Source organism: Martes martes, assembly GCF_963455335.1.
Source record: "Martes martes genome assembly, chromosome: 6".
Classification (NCBI taxonomy): Eukaryota; Metazoa; Chordata; class Mammalia; order Carnivora; family Mustelidae; genus Martes; species Martes martes.
In genome coordinates this window covers 22,941,516-22,969,005 of record NC_137893.1, presented here as the reverse complement: position 1 = coordinate 22,969,005, position 27,490 = coordinate 22,941,516, and the positions used below count along the sequence as shown (strand labels likewise).

The 27,490-nt window shown below is 34.8% G+C and overlaps 1 protein-coding gene and 1 pseudogene across 7 annotated transcripts in view; one reads left to right on the top strand and one right to left on the bottom strand.

Moving 5' to 3' along the window:
* Positions 1–26,969, top strand: part of CEP57L1 (centrosomal protein 57 like 1) — a 72,228-nt gene extending 45,259 nt beyond the window's left edge. For 3 of the 6 annotated variants that reach the window (XM_080807169.1, XM_080807170.1, XM_080807171.1), the window contains 11 exons: positions 120–202; positions 1,410–1,575; positions 3,739–3,918; positions 5,031–5,152; positions 14,015–14,131; positions 17,314–17,391; positions 18,402–18,488; positions 21,873–21,950; positions 22,067–22,311; positions 23,326–23,470; positions 25,825–26,969. In XM_080807169.1, coding sequence (XP_080663295.1) covers positions 200–202; positions 1,410–1,575; positions 3,739–3,918; positions 5,031–5,152; positions 14,015–14,131; positions 17,314–17,391; positions 18,402–18,488; positions 21,873–21,950; positions 22,067–22,311; positions 23,326–23,470; positions 25,825–26,043 — 1,440 coding nt within the window. In that variant the 5' untranslated portion in view covers positions 120–199 and the 3' untranslated portion in view covers positions 26,044–26,969. The remainder of the gene's footprint in view (positions 1–119; positions 203–1,409; positions 1,576–3,738; positions 3,919–5,030; positions 5,153–14,014; positions 14,132–17,313; positions 17,392–18,401; positions 18,489–21,872; positions 21,951–22,066; positions 22,312–23,325; positions 23,471–25,824) is intronic. The other 3 variants (XM_080807168.1, XM_080807172.1, XM_080807173.1) reach the window with 2 other exon arrangements.
* Positions 20,055–20,471, bottom strand: LOC308345210 (ubiquitin-conjugating enzyme E2 D3-like; annotated as a pseudogene). The gene has a single exon. The product of its transcript is annotated as a ubiquitin-conjugating enzyme E2 D3-like (transcript).
* Positions 26,970–27,490: the final 521 nt, after the last annotated feature.

Below are 27,490 nucleotides of genomic sequence, written 5' to 3'. Positions count from 1 at the left end.
CAGCCACACACCCTCTCTCTGAAGATGTACAGCCATGTTCAGAACTTCTATACTTTGGGATCCTACCTCTATTTCATTGTGAGCCAGCTGTGACTAACTTTGCTTTCTTATTTTTTGAGGGAACGGCAACTTAGATAGATGCAGTCTCCCATGGGGAGCACACAGTATCTGAGCAGCAACAACCCGGAGGGATGGAGACATGGTTAGTAATGGTAGTTGATACTAATAACAATAGCAAAAAATGATTGCTTCTCAAGAGCAAAGAGCATCAAATATTCTAGCAAAGCCTCCTCGGCTATTTAACCTTTATTTATTTTATTAAAAATTTATTTACTTATTTTATAGGCAGAGTGTGTGTGTATGTGTGAGCTTGGGGAGGGACAGAAGGGGAAGGAGAGGGAAGGAATCTCAAGCAGACTTCCTGCTGCCCATGGAGCCCAATGCAGGGCTCTATCTCACGACCCCGAGGTCATGACCTGAGCCAAACTCAAGAATCATTTGCTTAACTGACTAAGCCACCCAGGTGCCCCTTTTCTAAAGTATTTAAATTACAGAAAGGACAATAAGTGATTTGGGGGAAATTAGATAGGAAATTGCCTGCTAAAATGGTTAAAAGAGCTCTCCTAAAAAATAAAACATTAAAATTAAATAAAACCAGAATGACAAAGCTATTTTAGATTCTTCGGATTGAGAACCATTCTAAACTATGATTAGAATGCTGGTGCATTGGGGCCCCTGGGTGGCTCAGTTGGTTAAGTATCCAACTCTTGATCTCGGCTCAGTTCTTAATCTTACCACCTGAGTTTGAGTCCCACATTGGGTTCCATGCAGGGTCTAGAGCCTACTTAAAAAAAAAAATACTGGCACATTAAGTGGAGTTGTGTCATACTCAGTGATTAGATTCAGAGATTGATATATCCAAATTACCCTTGAAAATCCCTTAGGAAGCCAGTACATTGGAATTCAATAATCTGTCTTTGAGAATTGGATTATATGGGTGGCTTGTGTTTCAAAGCTATGCTGCCTTTTAGAATATGTACCCTCCCTGAGAACCCTAGAGTCACACTGTAGAGAAGTGCTTAGATGACAAGAGGTATATGAACTTATGATCAACTGAGTAACCAGCAAATTCACACCACCCATATAATTAATGCTCACTCCAGAGCATATGCTCACTGAAAATTGGGCAGAATTGTCCATACTATTTATACAGTAAATAATGATTTTTCTCTCTTGTATTGATGAGCTTATTATAGTTGAATTTGTGATAATTAACCTCATAAAGAAATAACTCCACAGTATATGATTATGTATTTATGTTAAGTTTCAACTAAATTTTTGTCTAATATTTTTGTAATTTAAATAGGAAAGAATGATGCTATACTATACTATTCCTTTATTCTCTACAGATAATGGATTCTGAATTAATGCACAGTATAGTAGGAAGCTATCATAAACCTCCAGAAAGAGTGTTTATTCCATCATTTACCCAGAATGATGCAGCATCTCAGACTCACCACTCCACAAACTTAGAAGCCACCTCTCCTAAAATGCTTCATAGTCCAAACAGCCAAGGTAATTCTAATATGAAGTCATATTTAAAAAGTCAAATTTAAAATGTTATATAAAACTTTACATTTTTATGTAGAAAAAAGTATGATTGTTTAATCTTAATAAAACTATTAGTTTTGACTCTGTTGCTTAAAGTTTCTATAAACATAGTTAAGTTATTTAACATTTTTTTTTCAAAGATATTATTTATTTATTTGTTAGAAAGAGGGAGAGAGAGAGAGCACGAGCACAGGCAGGCAGAGTGGTAGGCAGAGGCAGAGGGAGAAGCAGGCTCCCTGCCAAGCAAGGAGCCCGATGTAGGACTCAATCCCAGGATGCTGGGATCATGACCTGAGCCAAAGGCAGCCGCTCAACCAACTGAGCCACCCAGGCATCCCAAGTTATTTAACATTTTTTATTTTGGCTTCTTCAGCTGTAAGATAGAGATTAACCAGCTAGACACATAATTACAATTTTATCCTAAAAAATCATGAGAAAATAGGAAAATACTCTTTGAAGAATCAAAGGTCAGATTTGGAATCTTTCTAAACTAGATGATTAGAATATTGGTGAATTAAGTGAAGTTATATCTTATTCAAGGATTAAATTAAGAAATTGCCTATTTTCAAAATTATGCTTGACATTGGAGTAACTGTGAAATAAAAGAATTGTAACTTTTAAAATAAAAACTTAGGAGGATATCAGAATTGAATTAGGAAAACATACCTATGCCATATGAATTACCTTCTAAAACGCTGGTTATCACCTTTTTTAAAAATACTCTCTAATAATGGTTACCATTAAAAATAGACTAGCTTTGTGGAGGAAAAAACCACAAGAAATATTCCAAATTAGCAAATTAGGTATTGCATATCTAAAAAGCAATAAATATAATTTCTGTATCTCATTTGTTATTAAAAAAAAAAACAAAACCCAAAACCCAAAAAGAACCAAATGGTAATCTCTAGCAAACATCTTTCTTATTGGATATGAACTACAGGCATACCTTGGATATATTGTAGGTTCGATTCCAGACCACCACAATAAAGTGAATATATCACAATAAAGTGAGTCAAATGAATTTTTTGGTTTCCCAGTGCATATAAAGGTTACACTTAGACTATACTGTAGTCCATTAATTGTGCAATAGCATTGTGTCTAAAAAAACAATGTACTATATATCTTAACTAAAAAATACTGTATTGCTAAAAAATGCTAAGCATCATCTGATCTTTCAATGAGTCATAATCACTGATCACAGATTGCCATAACAAATATAATAATAACAAAAAGTTTGAAATACTACAAACATTACCAAAATGTAACACAGAGACATGCATGCAGTGAGCAAATGCTATTGGGAAAATGGTGCTGATAGGTTTACTCAACATAGGGTTGCCACAAACCATTGTTCAATTTATAAAAAATACATTATCTATGAAATACAGTAAGGTGAAGCATAATAAAACAAGGTAGGCTGGCATATGAAAATTAACCTATAACGTTTACTTATATTCCATTCCATTCCAGTTTTATAGTTTGAAGTTATAACTGAATAGAAAGTTATTTGAAAATTTTCTAACTCTGAACGTACCCGAATCATGATGATACTAATATAGCTGAATAAAAATCACAGTTGTACATGTGTACCACTTAAAATCTTTCAAGCCTGACATGAGTTAAACTACTAGGTTATAATTTTTTTTTCTGGTGGAAGAAACTGTTGTAACTCATATGCTCTGATTATTAATACTCTATCTTAGACAAAGAAACAATAAATGTTTGTGATTTAACTAAAATTAAATCTCAAGAACTGAGAAAAACCTTTAACATTAAGCCAAATTTCCATGTTAATTAGTGACGCAGCATCTTAACTTTCTTTATCCATGCTCAGGCTCTTATGCCTCCTAGACTGTATATTATTTGAAGATATTTATTTTATTGAATTAAATTTTGATTAGCTATCTCAAACCTAGAAAATTACTAAATATAATAATATATTGTTTTTAGAAGATATGTTAGAAAAAAACTTGTCTCTTTTTAGAGTTTTAGTGGGTTTTTTTGAGAAATATATATATTACTTGTATGTTTTTCTGGCTCACTAACAAAAATACTGTTCAGTTTTATTGCTACTGTGTAAGTGTTCAGAAATTTTCACTGAAGTAACAAGCAAATTTTTTTCAACAGCTCTTATTTTAGCCTTAAAAACTCTTCAGGAAAAGATTCATCGTTTAGAGTTGGAGAGAACACAAGCTGAGGATAACCTAAACATTCTTTCCAGAGAAGCAGCACAGTATAAAAAGGCCTTGGAAAAAGAAACAAATGAAAGAATTCTGGCACACCAGGAACTGATAAAGCAGAAGAAAGGTAAGGAAATTCAATAGTTCTCAGAAACAAGGAGTTATCAAAATTTACAACTTGAAAATAAAAAGCCCAGTCTAAGATTTACTCAAATATCTTTGTTATTATATTCAAACCTTGAGGCCTTGTTCACAATGTGATATTTGCATTAAATAGATATCACTTTGATCTTACTTCTATTGTTTATTATTCCAGTTCATAAATTCTTGAGATTAAAAGACAAATTAAGTTTTTAGACAGATTGTGAAATTAGGCTATTTTCAGAATACCAACAAAATCTAGTTTTACCTATAATGTAATTGAAATACTTTACATATTCAGTTAATACTGGTTTTTAAAATTTGAAAATAGAAAGCAACACTAGTAATTAGGGAATACAGAAACCATAAAAATATATAAAAATTTTTGTTAACTTGAAAGATTAATTAGAAGAAATGGACAGGTAAGTAGAACTTCCTGTGGAAATTATGAAAAAGACATCTGGACCTAAGTTTTAGAGATTTAGAACATTAATTCTTTGTATAATTTTTATTTCATAATGTATGGCTTTCTTCTTCCTTGTACTACATTCACCCTCATAAATAATGTTCAAGTTTGTGTTTCAACTTATAAATAGAGTGAAGAACTGAGAAAATTTTTTCTGAGGTAATTGGATAAAAGTAGAGTAAAGAGCTGAGGAAAGTAAAAAATTAAAGGATTAGAAAGATGTTGCTTACTTCTTAGGAAATAACTATGCTGTCAGTAGTCAAGTCTTTTTCTTTTCCTGAAAGATAAATATATATTGATAGTAAAGAGACTTTAGGTCCTCTATTTTTCCAGATAATGTCATTTTCCAGGAACAGCCAGGATTTTTATCATTCCACAAGTCACTGACATCTTACTCTTTCAAAAGTTTGCCCTGCGGGCCTTTTAGGGGAAGACAATGTAAAACTAGTATTATGTAGTTAATGAGGTAGTCATAAAATGAATGCCCACATCTCTTAAAGCAGTCAGTATTTAGAACTAAAGAATCCTTGAGCTTTTAGTTCTTGATTGAGTTTATATAATGTATTTCTTGTGACTACCAAATCTCTGATCTATGTGATAATCCAGACATTATTACTTTTTCTTTTTCACAGATATTACTATACAATTAAGCTCAGCTCAGTCTCGCTGTACTCTTCTAGAGAAACAACTAGAATATACAAAGAGAATGGTTCTCAATGTAGAACGAGAGAAGAATATGATCCTAGAACAACAGGTAAACACATTTCTATAGGAATATAATATCATTTAATGTGTTTTTAAAGAATATTTTTCTTATTTTCATGAGAAAATTGTGTTATAATCTTAATTAGGATAGAAAGCTATATTGAGGAGATTTCCACTTACAGTGAAGCAGAGTAGGTCATTTGGACCAAGCTTTCTGTAGAAGAAAACACGAAACACTGGACAGGATATTAAAGAGGAAGGAAGGAAGGAAAAAAGAGAAGAAAGGAAGAAAGAGAGACAGGGAGGGAGGATGAAAAGGGAAAAATACGTAAAGGCATTGTAGAATTAATGAAGTCATGGAAATCACCAATTCAAAATCTATGTGTGTGCTTAAATCCAAAGAGGTTGGCCTCCAGAGAATGTGATTTCAGGCCCCATCCTTCTCAGGGAATTTCTGATTCCAGAAGAGTCCATTGAGAGGCTAAATAATGCTTTTTTCTTTTCTTTTTTTTTTTTAAGATTTTATTTATTTTTTGAAAGAGAGCAGAGAAAGAGAGAGATGGCACATGAAGTGGGGAGGAGCAGAGGGAGAGGGTGAAACAGACTCCCCATTGAGCAGGGAACCTGATGCTGGGCTTGATCCCAGGACCCTGAGATCATGACCTGAGTGGAAGACTTAGCTGACTGAGCCACCCAGGTGCCCCTAAATAATGCTTTTAAAGCTATGGGGCTTAAGAAATTGAAGTTAGATTCCAGGGCCTATCAAGAGTAGGAACTCTTAAAAAAAAAAAAAAGAGTAGGAACTCTGATAATTTTCCTGTGCTCTGAATGCTTTGTAAAGGTGAACAAGAAAGAAAACAACCCAAATTATAACTATATCAGAGTAATCCGGAAAATCTTATGCCCTAAAGTGGAATTAAAGTGATCCTGGATAGCTAATGTTCCTGGGGACCTCAAATTATTCTTAAAAACATTTCTTTTGGGGCGCCTGGGTGGCTCAGTGGGTTAAGCCTCTGCCTTCGGCTCAGGTCATGATCCCAGGGTCCTGGGATCGAGCCCCGCATCGGGCTCTCTGCTCTGCGGGGAGCCTGCTTCCTCCTCTCTCTCTCTGCCTGCCTCTCTGCCTACTTGTGATCTCTGTCAAATAAATAAATAAAATCTTTAAAAAAAAAAAAACATTTCTTTTTTTTTTTTCCTATAAACATTTCTTTAACACAGGAATAACTTTCAATCAGACATAACCAGGCAGCTGGAGTTAAGACACTATGAAAATTGCTTTCATTAGTGTTTTACAGTTTTCAGAGTACAGTTCTTTCACTTGTTTGTTTATTCCTGTTATTGTTTTTGGTGCAATGGTAAATGGCATTTATTCCTTTATTTCTCTTTCTGTTACTGCTTCATTATTGGTATACAGAAATGTATATGTCGGTGGCTCAGTCAGTTGAGTGTTCAACTCTTGATCTCAGCTCAGGTCTTGATCTCAGAGTTGTGAGTTCAAGCCCCACATGGGGCTTCACATTGGATATATAGCCTACTTAAATAAAAACATTTTTAAAAAAGAAAGAAATCCAATCAATTTCTGTACATTGATTTTATATCCTGCAACTTCACTGAATTCATTTATCAGTTCTAGCAGTGTTTCTGTAGAGTCTTTAAGGTTTTCTATATACAGTATCATGTCATCTATATAAATAGTGAAAGTTTTACTTCTTCCTTGCTGGAACACTGATGAAAGAAATTGAAGAAGACACAAAGAAGTGGAAAAATGTTCCATGTTCATGGATTGGAAGAACAAATACTGTTAAAATGTCTATACTACCCAAAACAATCAACACATTTAATGCAATCTCTTAACAAAATACTAACAGCATTTTTCACAAAGCTAGAACAAACAATCCTACAATGTGTACGGAACCAAAAAGACCCCAAATAGCCAAAGCATCTTGAAAAAGAAAAGCAAGGCTGGAGGCATCACAGTTCTGGACTGAAGTTATATTACAAAGCTTTTGTAGGGATCAAAACAGTATAGTACTGGCACAAAGATAGACATGTATCAGTGGAACAGATTAGAAAACCCAGAAACAAACCCACAACTATATGGTCAATTAATCTAAAAACAAACTGGGAAAGACTATCCAATGGAAAAAAGACAGTCTCTTCAACAAATGGTGTTGAGAAAACTGGACAGCAACATACAAAAAGAATGAAACTGGACCACTTTTTTACACCATACACAAAAATAAATTCAAAATGGATTAAAGACCTATGTTTGAGACAGGAAACCATTAAAATCCTAGAGAAGAACACAGGCAATAACCTCTTTGACGTTGGCTGTAGCAACTTCTTTCTAGATACGTCTCCTGAGGCAGGAGAGACAAAAGCAAAAATAAACTATTGGGACTTCATCAAAATAAAAAACTTCATGGCAAAGGAAACAATCAACAAAACTAAAAGGCAACCTACAGAATGGGAGAATATATTTCCAAATGACATATCTGATGAAGGGTTAGTATCCAAAATAATATAAAGAACTTACAAAACTCAACACCCCCAAAACAAATAATCCAATTGAAACATGGGTAGAAGACATGAATAGACATTTTTCTGAAGAAGACATCCTGACGGCCAACAGACACGTGAAAAGATACTCAACATCACTGATCATCAGGGATATAGAAATCGAAACCATAATGAGTTATCACCTCATACCTGTCAAAATGGCTAAAATCAACAACATAAGAAACAACAGGTGTTGGCAAGGATGGGGATGGTGAGAAAGGGGACCCTTTGTGTACTGTTGGTGGGAATGCAAATTGGTGCAGTCACCGTGGAAATCAGTATAGAACTTCCTCAAAAAGTCAAAAATAGAGGTACCCTACGATCCAGCTATCACACTACTAGGTATTTACCCAAAGGATACAAAAATGCTAATTCAAAGGGATACATGCACCCTGATGTTTATAGCAGCATTATCTATAATAGCCAAACTATGTGAAATAGCTCAAGTGTCCATTGACTGATGAATGGATAAAATGAATGTGGACCGTTACTTGGCCATAAAAAAGAATAAAGTCTTGCCATTTTCGATGACATGGATGGAACTAGAGAGTGTAATGCTAAGCAAAATAAATCAGTCAGAAAAAGACAAATACCATATGATTTCACTCATATGCAGAATTTAAGAGACAAGCAAAAGGAAAAAAAGAGAAAGAGACAAATCAGGAAACAGACTCTTAACTATAGGGAACAAACTGATGGTTACCAGAAGGAAGGTAGGTGGGGAGATGGGTTCAATAGGTGTTGGGGATTAAGGAGCACATTTGTTGTGATGATGCCTGGAAGTGTTGAATCACTGTTGTATGCTTGAAATTAATAGAACATAGTATGTTAGCTAGAATTTAAATAAGTTTTACTTGAAGAAAAAGAGACACTATGAAAAGAAATAACATACATAACAGACTATATAAGCACTCTTACAAGTTATTTCCAGCTGGGTGCTAGCTTTAAAACACACAGACTTTAAAATAATTATGCTTGGGGCACTCAGGTGGGTCAGTCAGTTAAGTGTTCAACTCTTCGTTTCAGCTCAGGTCATGATCTCAGTGTTATGAGATCCATCCCTGTGTGGGCTCTGCACTCAGCATGGAGTCTGCTTGAGATTCTCTCCCTCTCCCACCCCCCACCACCCCTTTCACTCACTCTTTTGTTCTCTCTCTCAAATAAATAAATAAAATCTTTAAAAATATAATAATTATGCTTGTTATAATTAAGGAGATAAAAGACAGGATTGACATTTTCAGGAAAGCATTGGAAACCAAAAAGGCAGAGCAGATTTGAGAGAGAACCAAATAAAAATTATGGAACTGGAAAAATATAGTATATGAAATCTAGAACTGAATGCATGGATCTAACGGTTGATTGGAAGAGATAATTAGTGAACTGGAAGGCAAAATCATCCACATCAACAAAGAGGTGAAATGAAAGTAAATTGAGAAGAGAGAGCAAGAGGCGTAAGTTAGAGTGAGAAGGTCAAACTTAAGTGTAATTGGAGTTCCACCAGGAAAGGAGAGAAAATGGCACAGAAGCACTATTTGAATAGATAGTGACTGAGAATTTTCCAAAATGGATTAAAAAAATCACACCACAGATTCAAGAAAACCAATCCCACAAAACCTATAAAACTAAATCAGTATAAATGAAAAGAAATATATACCTAGATACCTCATAATGAATAATAAGACAAGCATAAAATTTTAAAAGCTGGTGGGGGAAAAAGATTACATTCAAAAGGACAAGAATTAAAGTGACAATTGACTTCTCAAAGTACTGAATTCATAAGACAATGGATGATACAGTTAAGTAGTAAAAGGAAATACCTACCAATCTAAAAGTCCTAAATCTGGGGAAAATATCTTTTAGAAATAAAAATGAGGGGGCACCTGGGTGGCTCAGTGGGTTAAAGCCTCTGCCTTTGGCTCAGGTCATGATCTCAGGGTCCTGGGATTGAGCCCCATATCAGGCTCTCTGCTCAGCGGGGAGCCTGCTTCCCTTTCTCTCTCTGCCTGCCTCTCTGCCTACTTGTGATTTCTCTCTCTGTCAAATAAATAAATAAAATCTTTAAAAAAAAAAAAAAAAAGAAAGAAAGAAAAATGAGGGGCACCGGGGTGGCTCAGTCAGTTAAGCGTCTGCCTTGAACTCAAGTCACTGAGCCCTATGACAGGCTCCCTGCTCAGTGGGGAGACTGCTTCTCCTTCTCCCTCTGCCCGCCCGCCCCCGTTCTCTCTCACACATGTGCACTCTCTCTCTCAAATAAATAAAATTTAAAAAAAAGAAAGAAAGAAAGAAAGATGAAATAAAAACATTTAAAAACTAACAAAGACCGAGATTATTTGTTACCAGGAGATCTGTTCTAAAGGAAACACTAAAGGACATTATTCAGACAAAAGGAAAAGTATCTTAGATGGAGGTGCAGGTCAGAGATGCAGGAAAGAAATAAGGGCAGCAAAGATGGTGTGTAGGTGCGTGTAGGTGTATGTAAATCTAAGTGAATATTGTATAAAATAAGCCACATAAAACATTATGTGGCTTAAAGATATATAAAGGTTTAAAATTAATGAAGACAACAGCTTATAAATTAGGAAGGGGTAAATGTAGTTTAAAGTGTTGTAAGGTTTTGGGGCACCTGGCTGGCGCAGTTAGAAGAGCATGCAACTCTTGGTTCTGAGTTCAAGCCCTATGTTGGGTGTTGAGATCACTTAAAAATAAATTAAAAAATGAAAAAAATACCAAGTATTGTAAGGTTTTTGATTGTTTTGGAAATGGGTAACAGTACCAATCAATACTGGATTTTAATGGGTCAAGTATTTAATAGGTTTTTTTCCAGGAACTATAGAAGTTGACTCTAAGATTTATAGGGAAAAGCAAAGGTCCAAGAATAGCAAAACTATTCTGAAGAATAAGGTCCTGCTCTACTACATATTGAAATAGATTGTAACTCTAACAAAATTAATATATTTGTATGGATAGACAAAGCAGAATAATCGAATAGAATATACTCAGAAACAAACTCACATGGAAAAAAACAACAAGAATGCCATTTGCAGATCAATGGGGGAAAGACAGACTTCAATAAGTTGTTTTAGGAAAACTGGTTAGCTATGTGAGGGGAAAAAAAAATGAAATTGGATCCCAATCTTACATCATACACAAAATCAATTCTAGGTGGATTAAAGATTTACACGTAAAAGACAAAATTTTGTAATTTTTAAAAAGCAAATGCAGAACAATGTCTTGATGACCTTGGCATGGAGAACAATTTCTTAACAAGATATAAAAAGTAACAAAACAGTAAGAAAATGGGCCCAGTTATGAAGAGGCATTTTGCAGGAAAAAAGATGTTGCAAATGGTCATATATTTATAGAAGAATTGTCATTCCCATTTAGTAACTAGGAAAATGCAAAATAACAGCACAACAAGGAACTACTTCACATCCACCAGATTGGAAAAAAACCTATAAACCTGGTAATTCTGGGTTTTACTTATAAATAAGGGTGCAACAAGTAGAAGAGCAACCACTTCGTAAAGTACAGACGATAAAATATAACTTATTATATAATAATAATATTATAAAGTATGTTGTATTTTATCTTATGAACTAACCTAGAAATTTCTATCTAGCTAAATATTGTAGATCAGTGACTTTCAACCATTCTTTAAATGTTTTTTATTGAGGTATAATATTTTTTTGAGGTATAATTTTTATATGGTGAAATGCAGAGATCATAAGTGGTATATGTGCTGCCGAAGCGAGCACCAGAGATCATAAGTGGAACGTTCAGTGATTATTGATAAATAGATGTACTCATACAATCCATAGCCATACCAGATAACAGAAATTCTCTGATAAATCTCTGTCAAGATATTTGCTGCTCTACTTCCCAACAAGGCAACTGCTATTCTGACTTACTTTTACCTTAGAGTTTTTGCCTGTCCTAGAGTTTTATATAATTGAATCATAGACAATGTACTCTCTTGTTTAGCATAAAGCTTTTTAGATTAAACCATGTTGTTGTATATATAAATAGTTTTTTACTTTTTATTGCTGTCTAGATTTTGTTATACAGATGTGCCATGATTTGTTTATTTGTTTTTCATAAAATTAGTTGGGAAGATTCTTTCTCCTGTTTTCTGAAAGACCTTGTGTAAGATTAGCATTATTTCTTCCTTAAGTGTGTGATAGAATTCAAATTTGATAGAAGCTATCTGGGACTGCTGTTTACTTTGTGGACTGTTTTTAGATTATGAACTCAGTTTTTTGTTTTTTTTTTTTAACAGGTATAGGCTACTTGGATTTTCGTTTTTCTTTTTGTGTCTTTAGAGATGTACCCCCTTTCATTTCTGATATTGCTAATTTATAATTTTCCTTTTTAAAATTATTTTTCTACTCTCACTTTGATTAACTTTTTTTTTAAAAAAGCAACCTTTTTAATTTTTTATTTCCTACTTAGTTGATTTCTACTTTATTTTTCTTTCCTTCTACTTATATAGGGTTTAATTTGCTTTTCTCCCCCTACCTTTGTATGTTGGAAGTTTAGTTGATTGATTTTAATACTTTTATTCTTTCTTCTAAATGTTGCATTTTATGATGAAAGTTATCGAGTTCTCCCTAAATTGCTTTACCTGCATCCCACAGATTTTGATATTTTGTATTTTCATTATCATTCAGCTAAAAATATTTTCTAACTTCTCTAGTGATTTCTTTTTAAATTTTATTGACTTCTTCTTGTCCTCTGGTAATTCTCTCCTCCTCCTTCTTTTTAGTAGCTGCTGTACAGGTTAAAATATGTATTCTTAACTTACCACACTCTTCCATGAATTAGTATTAAAACATCTCAGTATAATGCACCATCCTCACTAAAGTATGCTTCCATTTGTCCCCCTTTGATCTACAGCTTCCATACATTTAATTCTGCTTTTTTGTAAAACCCACAAGACATCATAATTATTTCTGCTTTAAAGGTTAATTACCCTTTAAAGAAAAGCTAAATAAGTTGAAATATGTATCTTTTCACATTTTTACCATTTCTAGTATTTTTTATTTCTTTGTGTAGATTTGATTTTATGTCTGGTGTCATTTCCTTAAGGCTGAAGTACTTCCTTTACAAATATGCTGGGAATTCTCTTAGCATCTATTTTTCTGGAAAAGTCTTTATTTCACCATTATTGGTGAAGGATATTTTCACTGCATATAAAATTCTAGTTTTCAGCTTTTTTCTCTCAGCACATTAAAGGTGTGGTCAAAGTTGTCTTCTGGATTTCATAGTTTCTTTTTTTTTTTTTTAAGATTTTATTTATTTATTTGACAGAGAGATCACAAGTAGGCAGAGGCAGGCAGAGGGCGGGGGGGGGGGGGGGAAGCAGGCTCTCTGCTGAGCAGAGAGCCCGATGTGGGGCTCGATCCCAGGACCCTGAGATCATGACCCGAGCTGAAGACAGAGGCTTAACCCACTGAGCCGCCCAGGTGCCCCTGGATTTCGTAGTTTCTAATGAGAATACTTATCTTCATTCTGCTGTGCATAAGGTACCATCATTTCTCAGGCTGCTTTTAAGGTTTTTCCTTTATCACTGGTTTTCAACAATTTGATAACAATGTGTCCAAATGTGGGTGTTTTTGTATTTGTTCTGCTTGGATTTTTAAATTTATTATTATTATTGAATCTGTCAGTTAATATTTTTCATCAAATTTGGAACATTCTTAGCCATTATCCTTCAAATAATTATTCCTGTCTGACTTCGCTCTTCTTTCATTCTGTAACACCATTTGAATGTTAGATCACAGGTCACCAAGACTGTTTGATTGTTTCAGTTTTTTTTTAATAGACTTTATTCTTTAGGACAGTATTAAGTTTATAGAAAATTGAGCAGATAGTACAGAGAGTTTTCATATACCTGCTGCCCTCTCACAGTTGTCCCTATTATTAACACATTGCATTAATGTGGTAATAAATACCATTAGAAAACTGTGTATAGGTGTGAAAATATATGTATAACTTTCCTTCTCTCCAGTTTCTCTATATGCTTTATTCCTCTGATAGCTGCTTTTCTGTGTATAGGTTTGGTCACCTTAAAAATTTAATATAGATTTCTGTTGATGTTTTCCGTAGTAGAAATGTTATATAAACATGCATAGAAGAGTATGTTCCATTAATGCTAATATAGCTTATCTTTTTTTATATGTTTGTTCTTTAAAAGTATTTGATTTTCTTTTTTACTCATAATTACCTAAAATATGTACATGTACATACGTGCTTCTTATGACAGATTTATCATGCTTTAATTCTCAGAAATTGTATTATTTTTGAGCCATTGGCATCACCTGCCAAATTCAGGTTTTGTTTTTATCCTTTCCAGGCCCAGCTTCAAAGGGAAAAAGAACAAGATCATAGGAAGCTGCAAGCAAAACTTGAAAAGCTTGATGTCTTAGAAAAAGAATGTTTTAAACTTACAACCACTCAGAAAACTGCTGAGGTAAGCTTCCACTTATTTCTTTGAAGTGATGATGCCAGGAATAAATCTTTAGTGTTAAGCAAGTGTTAAGCCCTATATGTGAATATACAGTAAATCTGATTTATAAAACTTCTTTAATAGCTCTTAGTAATCCACATATGAATTTCTGCCTGTGGAGATAAAAATTTAATCTATTCTGTCATGGCATGAATGAGCTTGCCTTTTGATGTAAAATTGTAATTTTGGCTTCTTTTGAAATGGCAGAACATTTTCATTTGTCAGATAATTTGCCTAAAGGGTGTTGAAAAGATCATCTTTCACCACTTGCAGTTAAATCTATCCTCGATCCCCCCTGAAATGCCCTCTCCTATTTCAACCCACATTTTATCCATTTCATAGGACTTTCTCCAGGTCTTGCTTCTGCTATGAAGCCTTCCTTGAGTTCTCCAACACTCAGGGAGCTCTCCCTTTGAAATGGTAACTGTCCTCAAATTCTGAACCATACAATGGATATAAGATGAAGTACTTATATGTGTAAGTGTATACATGGTCTGAGTCAAATTATACTCATTGTTTTGTTGTTTATTTCAGGTATGTTACTATTGTTTCCTTAAGTACAGTATAAGCTCTCAAGCAACAAGGAACATATCTTATGTTTCTTTTTTTTTTTCCATCTTTTTTTAATTGAGGTAAAATTGACATAGAGCATTATATTAGTTTCAGATGTACAACATAATGATTTGGTATTTGTATTTTTTTATATTTGTATATTTTACAAAATGGTCATCACAGTAAGTCTAGTTAATATCTATCGCCATATGTTGTTACACAATTTTTTTTAAAGTTTTTATTTAAATTCCAGTTAGAGGGGGCACCTGGGTGGCTCAGTTGATTGAGTGTCCAACTCTTGGTTTCAGCTCAGGTCATGATCTCAGGGTCATGTGATCGAGCCCCATATGGGGCTCTGGCATTCAATGGGGAGTCGGCTTAGAATTCTTTCTCTCTTTCTCCACCTCTCCTCCTGATCCCACTCTCTCTCTCTCTCTCAAGTAAATAAATAAATCTTTGAAAAAAATTTCAGTAAACATACAGTGTAACATTAGTTTCAGGTATATAATAGACTGAATCAGCAGTTCCGTGTATCACCTGGTGCTCATCACAACCAGTATAGTCTTTAATCCCCATCCTTATTTAACTCATCCCCCCACCCACCTTCCTTATGGTAACCATCAGTTTGTTCTCTATAGTTAAGAGTCTGTTTCTTTTTTTTTTTTGCCTTTATTAAAGATTTTTATTTATTTATTTGACACAGAGAGAGAGAGATCACAAGTAGGCAGAGCGACAGGCAGAGAGAGAGGGGAAGCAGGCTTCCCACCAAGCAGAGGGCCTGATGTGGGACTTGATCCCAGGACCCTGAGATCATAACCTGAGCTGAAGGCAGAGGCTTAACCCACTGAGCCACCCAGGCGCCCGTTGAGGGTCTGCTTCTTGATATGTCTCTCTTTTTCTCTTTTTTCCCCTTTGCTCATTTGTCTCTTAAATTCCAAATGTGAGTGAAATCATGTGGTATTTGTGTTGCTCTGACTTAGTTATTTTGCTTAGCATTATACTCTCTAGTGAAATTTCAGCTCTTTCTGCCTTCAAAGTAAGGTTGGAGGTCACCTATCTACTTTCTGTCTTGCAAAAATCATTGCCAACTTTTCTCATGTTACCTTGTGGTGTATTTGCCCTTTGGTATTTAAAACTTTCTTATTCCATCCATGTCATTGTAAATGGCAAGATTTCATTACTTTTTATGGCTGAGTTATGGTTCATTGAATAAATATATATTTATATATGGCAATATATACACACATCTTCTTTTTTTTTTTTAAGATTTTATTTATTTATTTGACAGACAGAGATCACAAGTAGGCAGAGAGGCAAGCAGAGAGAGAGGAGGAAGCAGGCTCCCCGCTGAGCAGAGAGCCCGATGCGGGGCTCCGGGCTCATGACCCGTGAGGAAGGCAGAGGCTTTAACCCACTGAGCCACCCAGGCGCACCTATACACACATCTTCTTTATCCCTTCATCAGTTGGTGGACAATTGAGCTACTTCCATAGTTTGGCTATTGTAGATAATGCTGCTATAAACATCAGGGTGCATGTATCCCTTTGAATTAGTATTTTTGTATCCTTTGGGTAAATACCTAGTCGTGTGATTGCTGGATCATAGGGTACCTCTATTTTTGACTTTGAAGAACTTCTGTACTGATTTTCACAGTGATTGTACCAGTTTGCATTCCCATCAACAGTGCACAAGGGGTCTCCTTTCTCACCATCCCATTCTTGCCTATACCTGTTGTTTCTTATGTTGTTGATTTTAGCCATTTTGACAGGTATGAGGTGATGGCTCATTGTAGTTTTGATTTGTATATCCCTGATGATCAGTGATGTTGAGTATCTGTTGGCCATCAGGATGTCTTCTTCAGAAAGATGTCTTTGTCTTCTATCCATGTCTTGGGGGTGTTGAGTTTTGTAAGTTCTTTATATTATTTTATATTACATTTATATATATAATATATTATATATTATATTATAATATAAATAATATAAATATATAATATAATATATATTATAAAATATATTATATATTTATATTATTTTACAAACCCTTTATCAGATATGTCATTTGGAAATATCTTCTCCCATTCCATAGGTTGCCTTTTAGTTTTATTGATTGTTTCCTTCACTGTGCAGAAACTTTATTTTGATGTAGTCCATATCTTATATTTCTATGTCTTCCTATCCCTTCCCTCCGTCAATAGCTGCACCCTTAATAATATGCACACAGTAGACATTTCTCGTGATTTGTCTATGTTTTGAATGAAACACTGAGACCCAAGACTATGATCATTTGAACTTCTAGACATTTAATACCCCCCAAAACTTCATCATTATAGTTTTGTTGCTAGAAATTAATAATGTCTTTGCATGTACATTCTTTGCTTTTCCTTTATTCTTCTTATATGTAATAGCAGGTAAAGAAGCATAGGAAGAAAGCCGAGAAAAATCATAGTATCTTTTGACATTTCTTTTTCTGACTTTCTGCTTTAATTTGCTCAACTACTAAGAATCAAGACTTGAAGACTCTATGTGGAAAAAGAACAAAGGCTATTTGGCTCTAGTTTTTATATAAGAATCTGATTTTTTGTTCTTTTGCAGGACAAGATTAAACATTTAGAGGAAAAACTTAAGGAAGAAGAACATCAGCGTAAGCTGTTTCAAGACAAAGCATCTGAAGTAAATAGAGCATTATTTCATTTATCTCAGTCAACTACATATGTTTCATTATACTTTGTTTTCATTATCTGTAGACTATATTTTAGACTATAATTTCTGCTTCCTAGCTTGTTTGTTTTGTCTCTTTTTGCTATAATAATGAGATTATCAGTAACCGACCATACTTGGATGCACTGCCAAAAGAAGTCTTGTAGTCTTTTGAAATTCTGACACACACACACACACACACATATGTATGTATATATACATATATATATGATAATACCTGATACAGATTGTTTTCAATTTGATTGATTTATATGTGTTAATGTATTATTTTATAAGCAGAAAATCATTACAATTACCGATAGACTTAGTAGCTTTCACATACAAAAAATAGCATTTGGCGTTTTCTTTTCTCTTTTCTTTCCTTTCCTTTCTTTTCTTTTTAAGATTTTATTTATTTATTTCAGAGAGAGAGTGACCATGAGAGGGGGGAGGGTCAGAGGGAGAAGCAGACTCCCTGCTGAGCAGGGAGCCCCATGTGGGACTGGATCCCATGATTCTGGGATCATGACCTGAGCTGAAGGTAGATGCTTAATCAACTGAGCCACCAAGGCACCCTGGGGTTTTCTTTTTTTTTTATCAAAAAGCACTTAAAAAAAAAAAAAAAGATATTGTTTACTTATTTTAGAGCGAGAGCACATGAGTTGTGAAAGGGGACGGAGACAGAGTCTTAAGCAGGCTCAGCGCTGAGCACAGAGCCTGACATGGTGCTTGATCTCATGACCATGACATCATGACCTAAGCCAGGTGCTCAACCAACTGAGCCAAGACGCCTAAGCATTTTGTCTTCATAAGACGACCAAGACGACGCCCAAGCATTTTGTCTTCATAAGACGACCAAGATGACCAACCCAGACGCCCCAAGCATTTTGTCTTCATAAACTGAAACTTGATTTCTTATTATAATGTTTTTGAAGAAGTTCCGTAAAAATCAGTTGTATAAAGCTTTTTCTTTAATATTGTAGCTTCAAACTGGACTTGAAATCAACAGAATTTTAATGTCTTCAGTATCAAATCCAAAATACTCTAAGGAAAAGAAGAAGTCTTTGAAGGTATGTAGATACTTCATTCTTATTTGCTAATGCTTATTTCTTTACTTTTTAAATATTTATACCTATCCATTTCCAAAAAGAATTTGAAGAGATTTATAATAAAACACATGGAATAGTGCTTTGAAATGTGAATAAAAATAAGTTGAGTGGTTTTAGGTTTGAGGATAGAAAATTCCATAAAATCTAGTTAAAGAAAGTATCAGCGGTTGAGCACAAAACCTAGGTTGGTTATTTGGTTTTTTTTTAAGATTGTATTTGTTGATTTCTCAGAGAGAGAGGGAGCACAAGCATGGGAAGCAGCAGGCAGAGCAGGCAGAGGGAGAAGCGGGCTCCCTGCAGCGGGACTTGATCCCAGGACCGTGGGATCATGACCTAAGCCGAAGGAAGATGCTTAATCAACCAAGCCACCCAAGTGCCCCAGACAAAACCTAGTTTTGAGTTTACTTGACAACCAAAGCAAAAAAGACCATGTGACAGTAGGTATATTTGTGCAACAACAATAAGCATTCCAATTTTTCTAGAAAGATAGACCTAGTACTAAACTATTTTTTTTGATTTGTGCAACTTTATTGCTAGAAAAATAAATTAAGTTACCAGCAGAGCTATTAGTTGATCACTGATCCATTGACAACTTTCATCATTTCCTCAGTGCTATATTAAACAGTTTATTAGAAGGTAGATTAACTATGAGCTCCAAGCCTCCTAATAATTTAAATTAAATAAAAATTAAAAAAATATTTGAGACTCTGTTTTGGAATGCATAGAGTATTTGACTTCCAGTTTCCATTCTCTGTAAAACAAGAACTTATCATTCCATTATTAACCTGCATAAAATACATCATAGTTTCTGTTCTGCTGATGCTATAAATTAATACCAATTCTCCAGTCATAGCAGTTATGAGCATAAAGTATATTGTGGAACCCAAATCTCTCTTGGCGGAAGGCTAAAGAATGGATGCTTGATTAATGTTTCTTGCTCTGCTATGACAACTGGGCATCCATTTCCGTCCCCCCCGATGATTTCTTCAGCACATTAGAGCAGTGAGGAATGGTTTTCATCTCGTAACCAAGTTAGAGTGAAGACACCGGCCAAATAATACACGTTCCATTTTTAACAAAATTCTGAATCTTGGGGGTGTCTGGGTGTCTCAGTCAGTTGAGTGTCACCCAATTTCATCTCAGGTCATGATCTCAGGGTCGTGGAATGGAGTCCCGTGTCAGGTGCAGTGCTTGGTGCAATCCGCTTGAGATTCTCTCCCTCTCCCTCTGTATAACTCCCCCCGAAATAAATAAATAAATAAATAAATTTTTTTTTTTTTTTAATTCTGAATCTTGGGCAACTCTTGTTTTATAAATATCTTGTAGTTTTTAAAAGCAGTTATTGTCTAAAGCTGGAGGAACTCAAGTCTTTGTCAGATGAGCATGTGAATGAATGGAGGGAAATAAACAAAAAATAAAAGTCTGACAAGGATAAGCTGGATAAGAAAATCAAAAAAGGAACAGTAGTTTAAATTTTATTCCAGCTATAATGCAGGTTATTCTGACCTTACGGTAGCATCACATGACCTACTTCTGGGTCCATTTCCAAGATACTCTGTTGTACTTATCTCTGTTTTATAGAACCATGCAATCTCTGAGACTAGGGGGTCACGTAACAGTGAACAAATGGATGAAAGAATTTTAGAAATAGTTAAAGCAGCACATCACTGTGGTCTTAGAACATTGAGACAAATAGCTACCATTACTGTTAATATATGGCTGATAAATTCTTGTTGGAAATGCAACCTTAGGTGGTTTGAAGGAGTAGACTATAGGAAAACAAACTGTCAAAAAGAATACACCACCTTGATAAGGGCTGTCATTAGGTTCCATGATTGTGGCTTGCTAATGAAAGGTATCATCCCCAGCTGGACCTGCAGAATATTATGCTAGAGGGTTATGGACCGAATCACTAAGTTCCTTATTAATCCGCTTCAGTGCCATAACCTGTGCCTTTCGTCTGGCTCCCCACTGTCTCAGTGTGTGCTCAAAGGCTGCACAGGGAAGGATCGTCTCTTCATCTCACACCAGCTCTACCAGACACAGGCACAGAGGGACCAAGGCCTCCCTCAAGCTGCCCCTAGTACTAAACTCTTATAGAAATGTATTCTGCAATATTTTATAAAAGAGGCACTAAACGACACAACAGATGATAACACAATAGATCCTAGAAGCAGCTTTATATAACTTAAGGTCACCAGACCGTATCTGTTAGAATAACAGTAATATTTATCTATCAGTTCAGATCTTGGGAACGCAGAAACCCCTTAGATCGGAAAAGTAGTAATTACACACAGGTGGAAACTTAAATGCTATCAATAAATACAGTGAAAAATCAGTGACAACTACTCTGCAGATCCAAATAAATCCAAATCTAAGCAAGGTCTTTTAAGAATTCATAAGTGGCATTGTTCTAAAGACTGAGAAGAAAAAAGATACCTATATATCTTGCTACTTTTTCTGATAAAGAATGAAGATACTTACGTACTCATTTGGTCTAGTTCATCCTGCATTGCTGTCAGTGAGTAAGCTGTAGTACATCCATAATGTGAAATACTACAGTGAAATAAAAGGCATGTGTTGGTATTTGCTGGATCCAGTTGAAGGAGATTTGGGTTCATTTCAGTTTTTGACTATCACAAATAAAGCTGTTATGAACATTTGTGTGTAGGTTTTTGTGTGAACATTGGTTTTCATTTTCTGGGTTAAATGTCCAAGAGTGTAAATGCAGAATCATCATATATACTTACCATATAAGCACATATTTAGTTTTACAAGAAACTGTCAAATTATTTTTGAAAGTTTATATATATATATATTTTTTTTTAAAGATTTTGTTTATTTATTTGACAGAGAGATCACAAGTAAGCACAGAGGCAGGCAGAGAGAGGGGGATGCAGGCTCCCTGCTGAGCAGAGAGCCTGATGCGGGGCTCGATCCCAGAACCCTGAGATCATGACCTGAGCTGAAGGTAGTGGCTTAACCCACTGAGCCACCCAGGCGCCCCTTGAAAGTTTATATTATTTTATATTCCAACAAACCATGTGTGAGCGATCTGGCTTCTCCACATCTTTGCCAGCATTTGGTATTGTTACTGTTCTTTATTTTGGCCATTCTGATAGGTATATAGCGATATTTCATTGCAACCTGCATTTTCCTAATGGCTAATGATGTTGCAGATCTTTTTGTGTGTTTATTGGCATCTCTGTGACCTCTTCAGTGAAATGCCTATCCACATTTTTTGCTTATTTTCTAATCAGATTGTTTCCTGTTGAATTTTGAGACTTCGTTATATCATAAATGTCTTTTAAAACAATTTTTGTTTACTTTTTTGTCAATATTTAGAAAACTAAATGTTTAAAGGGAGGACCACCTCAGCAAACTTATTCAATGTTTGGATCACTGCCTATTGTGGCTGAGAAGGTGAGAAGGGAAAAATGAAGGTACTTGTTCAGACCCACTCCTGCTTTGTTGTTAAGTGCTATTTAAATGTCATGAGTCATTTGAAGTTGTTCTTAGCTATTTCTTTTCCCCTAAAGTCTGCCAGTGCGAGCTCTTCTGTGAATTCAAGTATGCAAAGCCTCCTGCAATTGATGCAACATTATGGGCCGCATACCTGTCAGAAACTTCCTGAAGTTACTGAGCCTCCATGTCTCTACAAGCCTCTTAGAACAACTTCCCAGGGTAAAGCTGAACCTTCTGATTCAAAAATTTCCATTTCTATTGGTGACAGTTTGTCTGAACTTTTGATGGCAATGCAGGATGAGCTGGACCAAATGAGTATGTAAGTATTTCTATTCTTTATCAGAACTAGCAAAATATATAGGTATCTTTTTTCTTCTCAGTCTTAAGAATAATGCCACTTATGAATTCTTAAAGGCCTTGCTTTAGATTTGGATTTATTTGGATCTGCAGAGTAGTTGTCACTGATTTTTCACTGTATTTATTGATAGTATTTAAGTTTCCACCTGTGTATAATTACTACTTTTCCAATCTAAGGAGTTCCTGTGTTGCCAAGATCTGACCTGTTAGAAAAATACTACCATCATTCTAACAGATACAGTCTGGTGACCTTAAATTATAACCCACAAATGCTTTTATAAGAAAAATTCTCCTTTTGTTTTTTATAATCTTTTTAATTAAGTGAGATTTCATTAGACAAGTAGAAAAGCAATTCCTTGTTTTAAACTCTGGCTGGTCTGCATTATAAGTTTTGAAGCATCCATAGTAAATAAGATTCTGAGTGGGATACATATTTTAGGCCCATACTTTAAATATATATTCAACAAGAATTCCAGGAAATATGAGATTTGGGTAGCTAACTAGTTGAACTAAGATGTCTGTAGAAGATACAGCTGGTTCTCTTGACAGTATACCTTTAAGTGGGCTATCATCAAATCTACAGATTTCTTGGGCAAATATTTTTATAGCTGCAGTTCTTCCCAAACACCCTATATTAAGAATTCCAAAGTTGGAACTAAAGAGAGTCCTTTAATGCTTTTAGCTAAGGACATCAGAATATTTTATTACATTTAGCTATGAACATCAAGAATTCAGACTTTATTTTAAGGTTCTTTAAGACCCTAAGTCTAGGATTTTTCTAAATTTATCTAATCTCAAATCATAAGAGCCTTTTATATTTACCATAGATTATTAGATAACTTTATGTAAAAAGACTGTCTTTGAAATTTAATATTTAATGGACAAAAATTTATGGTTGAACAGAATACTGTTTAATTATATCAAAGACATATAGTATAAGGCACAACAGTGCTTGATACTTGCTTTTCTTTCATAGGGAGCATGAAGAACTACTGAATCAAATGAAGGACACTGAAAGTCATTCGGTCTGTGAAGACATTGAATGTGAACTAGAGCATTTAGTCAAGAAAATGGAAATTAAAGAAGAACAGATTTCCAAACTGTTGAAGCATCAAGACAATGTAAGAAGGCTTTAGTAAAAGATTTGAATAAAAAGATACATCACGGAGGACATGGGGAGATGGAGAGGAGAAGGGAGTTGGGGAAAATTGGAGGGGGAGAGGAACCATGAGAGACTATGGACTCTGAAAAACACTCTGAGATGGGGCGCCTGGGTGGCTGAGTGGGTTAAAGCCTCTGCCTTCAGCTCAGGTCATAATCCCAGAGTCCTGGGATCAAGCCCCACATCCAGCTCTCAGCAGGGAGCCTGCTTCCTCCTCTCTCTCTGCCTACCTCTTTGCCTGCCTGTGATCTCTGCCTGTTAAATAAATAAATAAAAATCTTTAAAAAAAAAAAACAAAACACTCAGAGTTTTGAAGGGGCGGGGGGGTGGGAAGTTGGGTGAGCCTGGTGGTGGATATTATGGAGGGCACATATTGCATGGAGCACTGGGTGTGGTGCATAAACAATGAATTCTGGTACACTGAAAAGAAATTTAAAAATTATAAAAAAAAAGATACATCTGGAGTCAGTGTTCTATTTCTGTATGATCCTTCAAATTTAAGGTCTGTATGTGTAGCTTAGTAAAAAGATGGCAGGAATCCTGTAGGCCTCTTACAGAGCCATCTATCCCATTGGAATAACATTGCCTCCCACATAACTCTCCAAGATAACGTAAAGTAAGAGGAACAAGAAAGTTTAGTTATGCATTCGAAAATGGCCTTGGGAAAATTGTGAGGTAGACTAAATTTGCTTTGCAGCCCTCCTGGTTACCCTTTTAACCATTCTTTCCCTTTATCTCTCCTAACCCTAATGCCTTAATGAAGCCCTTTATGTTGACAGGTCTCTACTTCAGTACCATAGATAAACCTGGCTCCTCAAGGAGTACTCTAATGCTAAAACCACTATTTCTGCTTTCCCAGATCAAATTATGCTGTGTTCCATTCCCTGGGGACCTGTGCTTAGCTAGCTATAGTGTGATGTTAAGGGGGACTCTCTCTTTGCACGTGAATTCTTAATAACTAAGATACATAACAATTTTAATAATTTAACAGAAGAATCATGGAATATTATAATCATGGAATATTATATTATATTTTAGGCCAAGACAATGATTCCATAGGTTGGAATTTTAGCATTGTTAAGCTGTTGGCGCAGAAGGCAGAGGGAGTCTTTCCAGGAACCTCCAAATCACATCATGTAGCTTATCTGCCTATAGAATAATCAGCATTCATATAAGTTGGTGGTATATTAAGCTTACAAGAAAGCCCTCCTCACTTTTATAGAAAAGTAATAAAGGATTCAAAATTTTACTGCCTTTATTCTCCTATGCCCAATAAAGAGAAAAAGAGGAAATGAGACTTTTGAAGCAAATATTCTCACTTTACTGGCTTTTAAGGCTCTACTAAAGTAAATTTTTTTGTATGATTGTGTTAGGGTGAAGATTATTTAACTTATACACTTTCTTAGAATTGCATAGAAGAAACTTGAAGAGAGTAGAAAAATAGCCATATTTTTAATGCACATTAATTATATTTTGAAAAATATTATTTATGTTCTATTGTAGCCATAGCAGTATAAATTTTCAAGCATTTTATCATGATAAATTTAATCTCTGCAATTAAAAAGGCCTTGGACAAATACCAGGTTCTTAGCCAATGTCTGAATCAGCTCTACAGAATTAGGCCTATGCATGAGTGAAACAGACTAAGTAATGGACTAGGCTTGGCAGAAATGAGTTTTGGCAAGTTGATAGGTTTTATTTTGTTTAATTCTGTCTACCCAACTGTTACCAAATACTACTGAATGAAACTTTTTTTTTTTTTTTTTTTGCACTGGCATTCAGTAGTACTTTAAATTCAGGAATTTATATATAACACATTTGACTCTCTAAATTCAATGCTTATTACTAGTACCAGATCTTTGCTTTGCTTCATACCACCTGAAAGGTCCTTTTTCTCCTGTCTCTACTCTTTAGTTTTCACTCATTTTATATCCCTTATAAATCTTCCTCTCCGCTTTTCTGAGTTCTTGATCCTCTCAGCCAATATTGATCTTATCCTACTTTAGTCTTCTCAAATAAACACTTTTTGTCCTACTCAGAGTTATCCCAGCCTAAATTATTTTCTAGTTGTTGTGCATATGCTTTTCTTTCAGTGATAAGAGCAATAAGCTTTTTGAGAGCAAGGATTGTTTTATTCATGATATTTTTACCTAACGAGCCCAGTGTTAGGCATATAACAGGTATTCAATAAATAAAGACCTAATGAAATTTTTAAATTTCATGTAATCTTTATAACATCAATCCATCTATTTTAGGGTATATTTTTAATATCTTTTTTTACTAAAATGTTAGATTTTTTTTTTTTCTTTCCAGGTCCGTAAACTGCAGCAAAAAGTTCAAAACTCAAAGATGAGCGAAGCTTCAGGGATTCAGCGAGAAGAGAACAACCTTAAAGGATCAAAGACCATAAAAAATAGTCCCAGAAAATGTTTGCTAACTAACTCTCTTCAGAAGAACAGCAACTTTCGTCCAGTACAAGTCCATAATCTTCAAATGAAATTGAGAAGAGACGATATCATGTGGGAACAGTAACACAACAGTAAAACTGTCACCTTAAATGAACTCTGTCAGTGACATCTTGACTTGTCTAGAGTGGTTTTAATTTAATATACCTTTATGAAATTTTGAATTATGTTTCTAGTCCCTATGAAGTGTCAAGTTTTTTTTCAAGTATTTTTTAAATTAATGCCTAATGACCTTCTAAGAGTCACAAATAATAAATGACTGTGCTTTTTTTCTCTTACTGACTGAAATACCTAATCTGTCCATGTTTTAGACACGTTGTTCACTTTGCAGATTTCTTAAGCTAAGTCAAAGAAATTGTACTGGATTGGTAATATTTAAAATTGAGTTAAATTTTGAGATACAAGTACCATTCCACTTTTTCATTTAGTAGGCTTGTAACCTTAAGAACCAAATGAACACAATAATGAAAGTCTTTTACCTTTCGTGATGCTTCCTCCCTATCTTACTTTAGAGCTATGAAATACTTTTCTTTTTTGGAAATATAAGAGCTCTGTAAAGAGGCCTTTAGCCCAAGTTTTTAATGTGACAATTACAAATACAAACTCGTGGTTACTTCATTTTTAGATTACAGTAACTCAAGTACAGAAGCCTTTTTCTGCAGTTCCTATTCTCTTTTACAAATCCAGGGCTGCTTTTTAAAACCAGTGACTTACCTTATTCCTTTATATCTAAAACTTTTGATGCATTTTAGTCTTTGCATTATATATAATCATCAGTATAAATTGAGAATATGAATTCCAGTATCCACTTTTATAGCAAAGTATAGGAAAAATAAATTGGACATTTTATTACCTATCCAGTAAAAAAACTCAGAGGAATATGATACATTTTTAAAATATTTTAAAATCAGTGATGTCCTAAGCAATTTCTTTGTATATGTATGCTTTATAATAAATTTACACTTGTTGACCTTTCTGGAAACTTACGGAAACTAGTATGCTCTTTAGAACTTTTTTGGTTTTTCACTGAAATCCTTTGGGGCAACTAGAGAATTGAAGTCCTCAACTGAAGTAGAAATAGAAGACTGACAGAAAAGGCATAATAGAAGGGAGGAACTTGGAAACTCAGGTAGCAGTTTAAGAGATGGTGACTCCAAAAGGACAGAGTTGGAGGTACATTTTATCTACAGCTGGGGGAATAATCAAGCTATAGATAGGAAAGAATTTTCAGGGCAAGATCTGGAGGAGCTAGGAAAAGCAATTATGTTAAAGACAATCCTCTTAGGAAAATCCCTAACAGAATGTAGGAGAAAGGGGGTAATCATGGAATTTCTGGTGAGGTAAGAGGAAAACTGTGATTCGTTCTCATTGAGAGAAGAGGTGTTATGTAAGAGGACCTTTCCAAACCTGAAGTGGGGAAATAACTGAAAATGGGTAGATGAATACTTGGAATTATCCTTGAAAGTAAATTATGATAGAGATGAAAGATTCTCTCTGGCTGAAGTACTGCATGT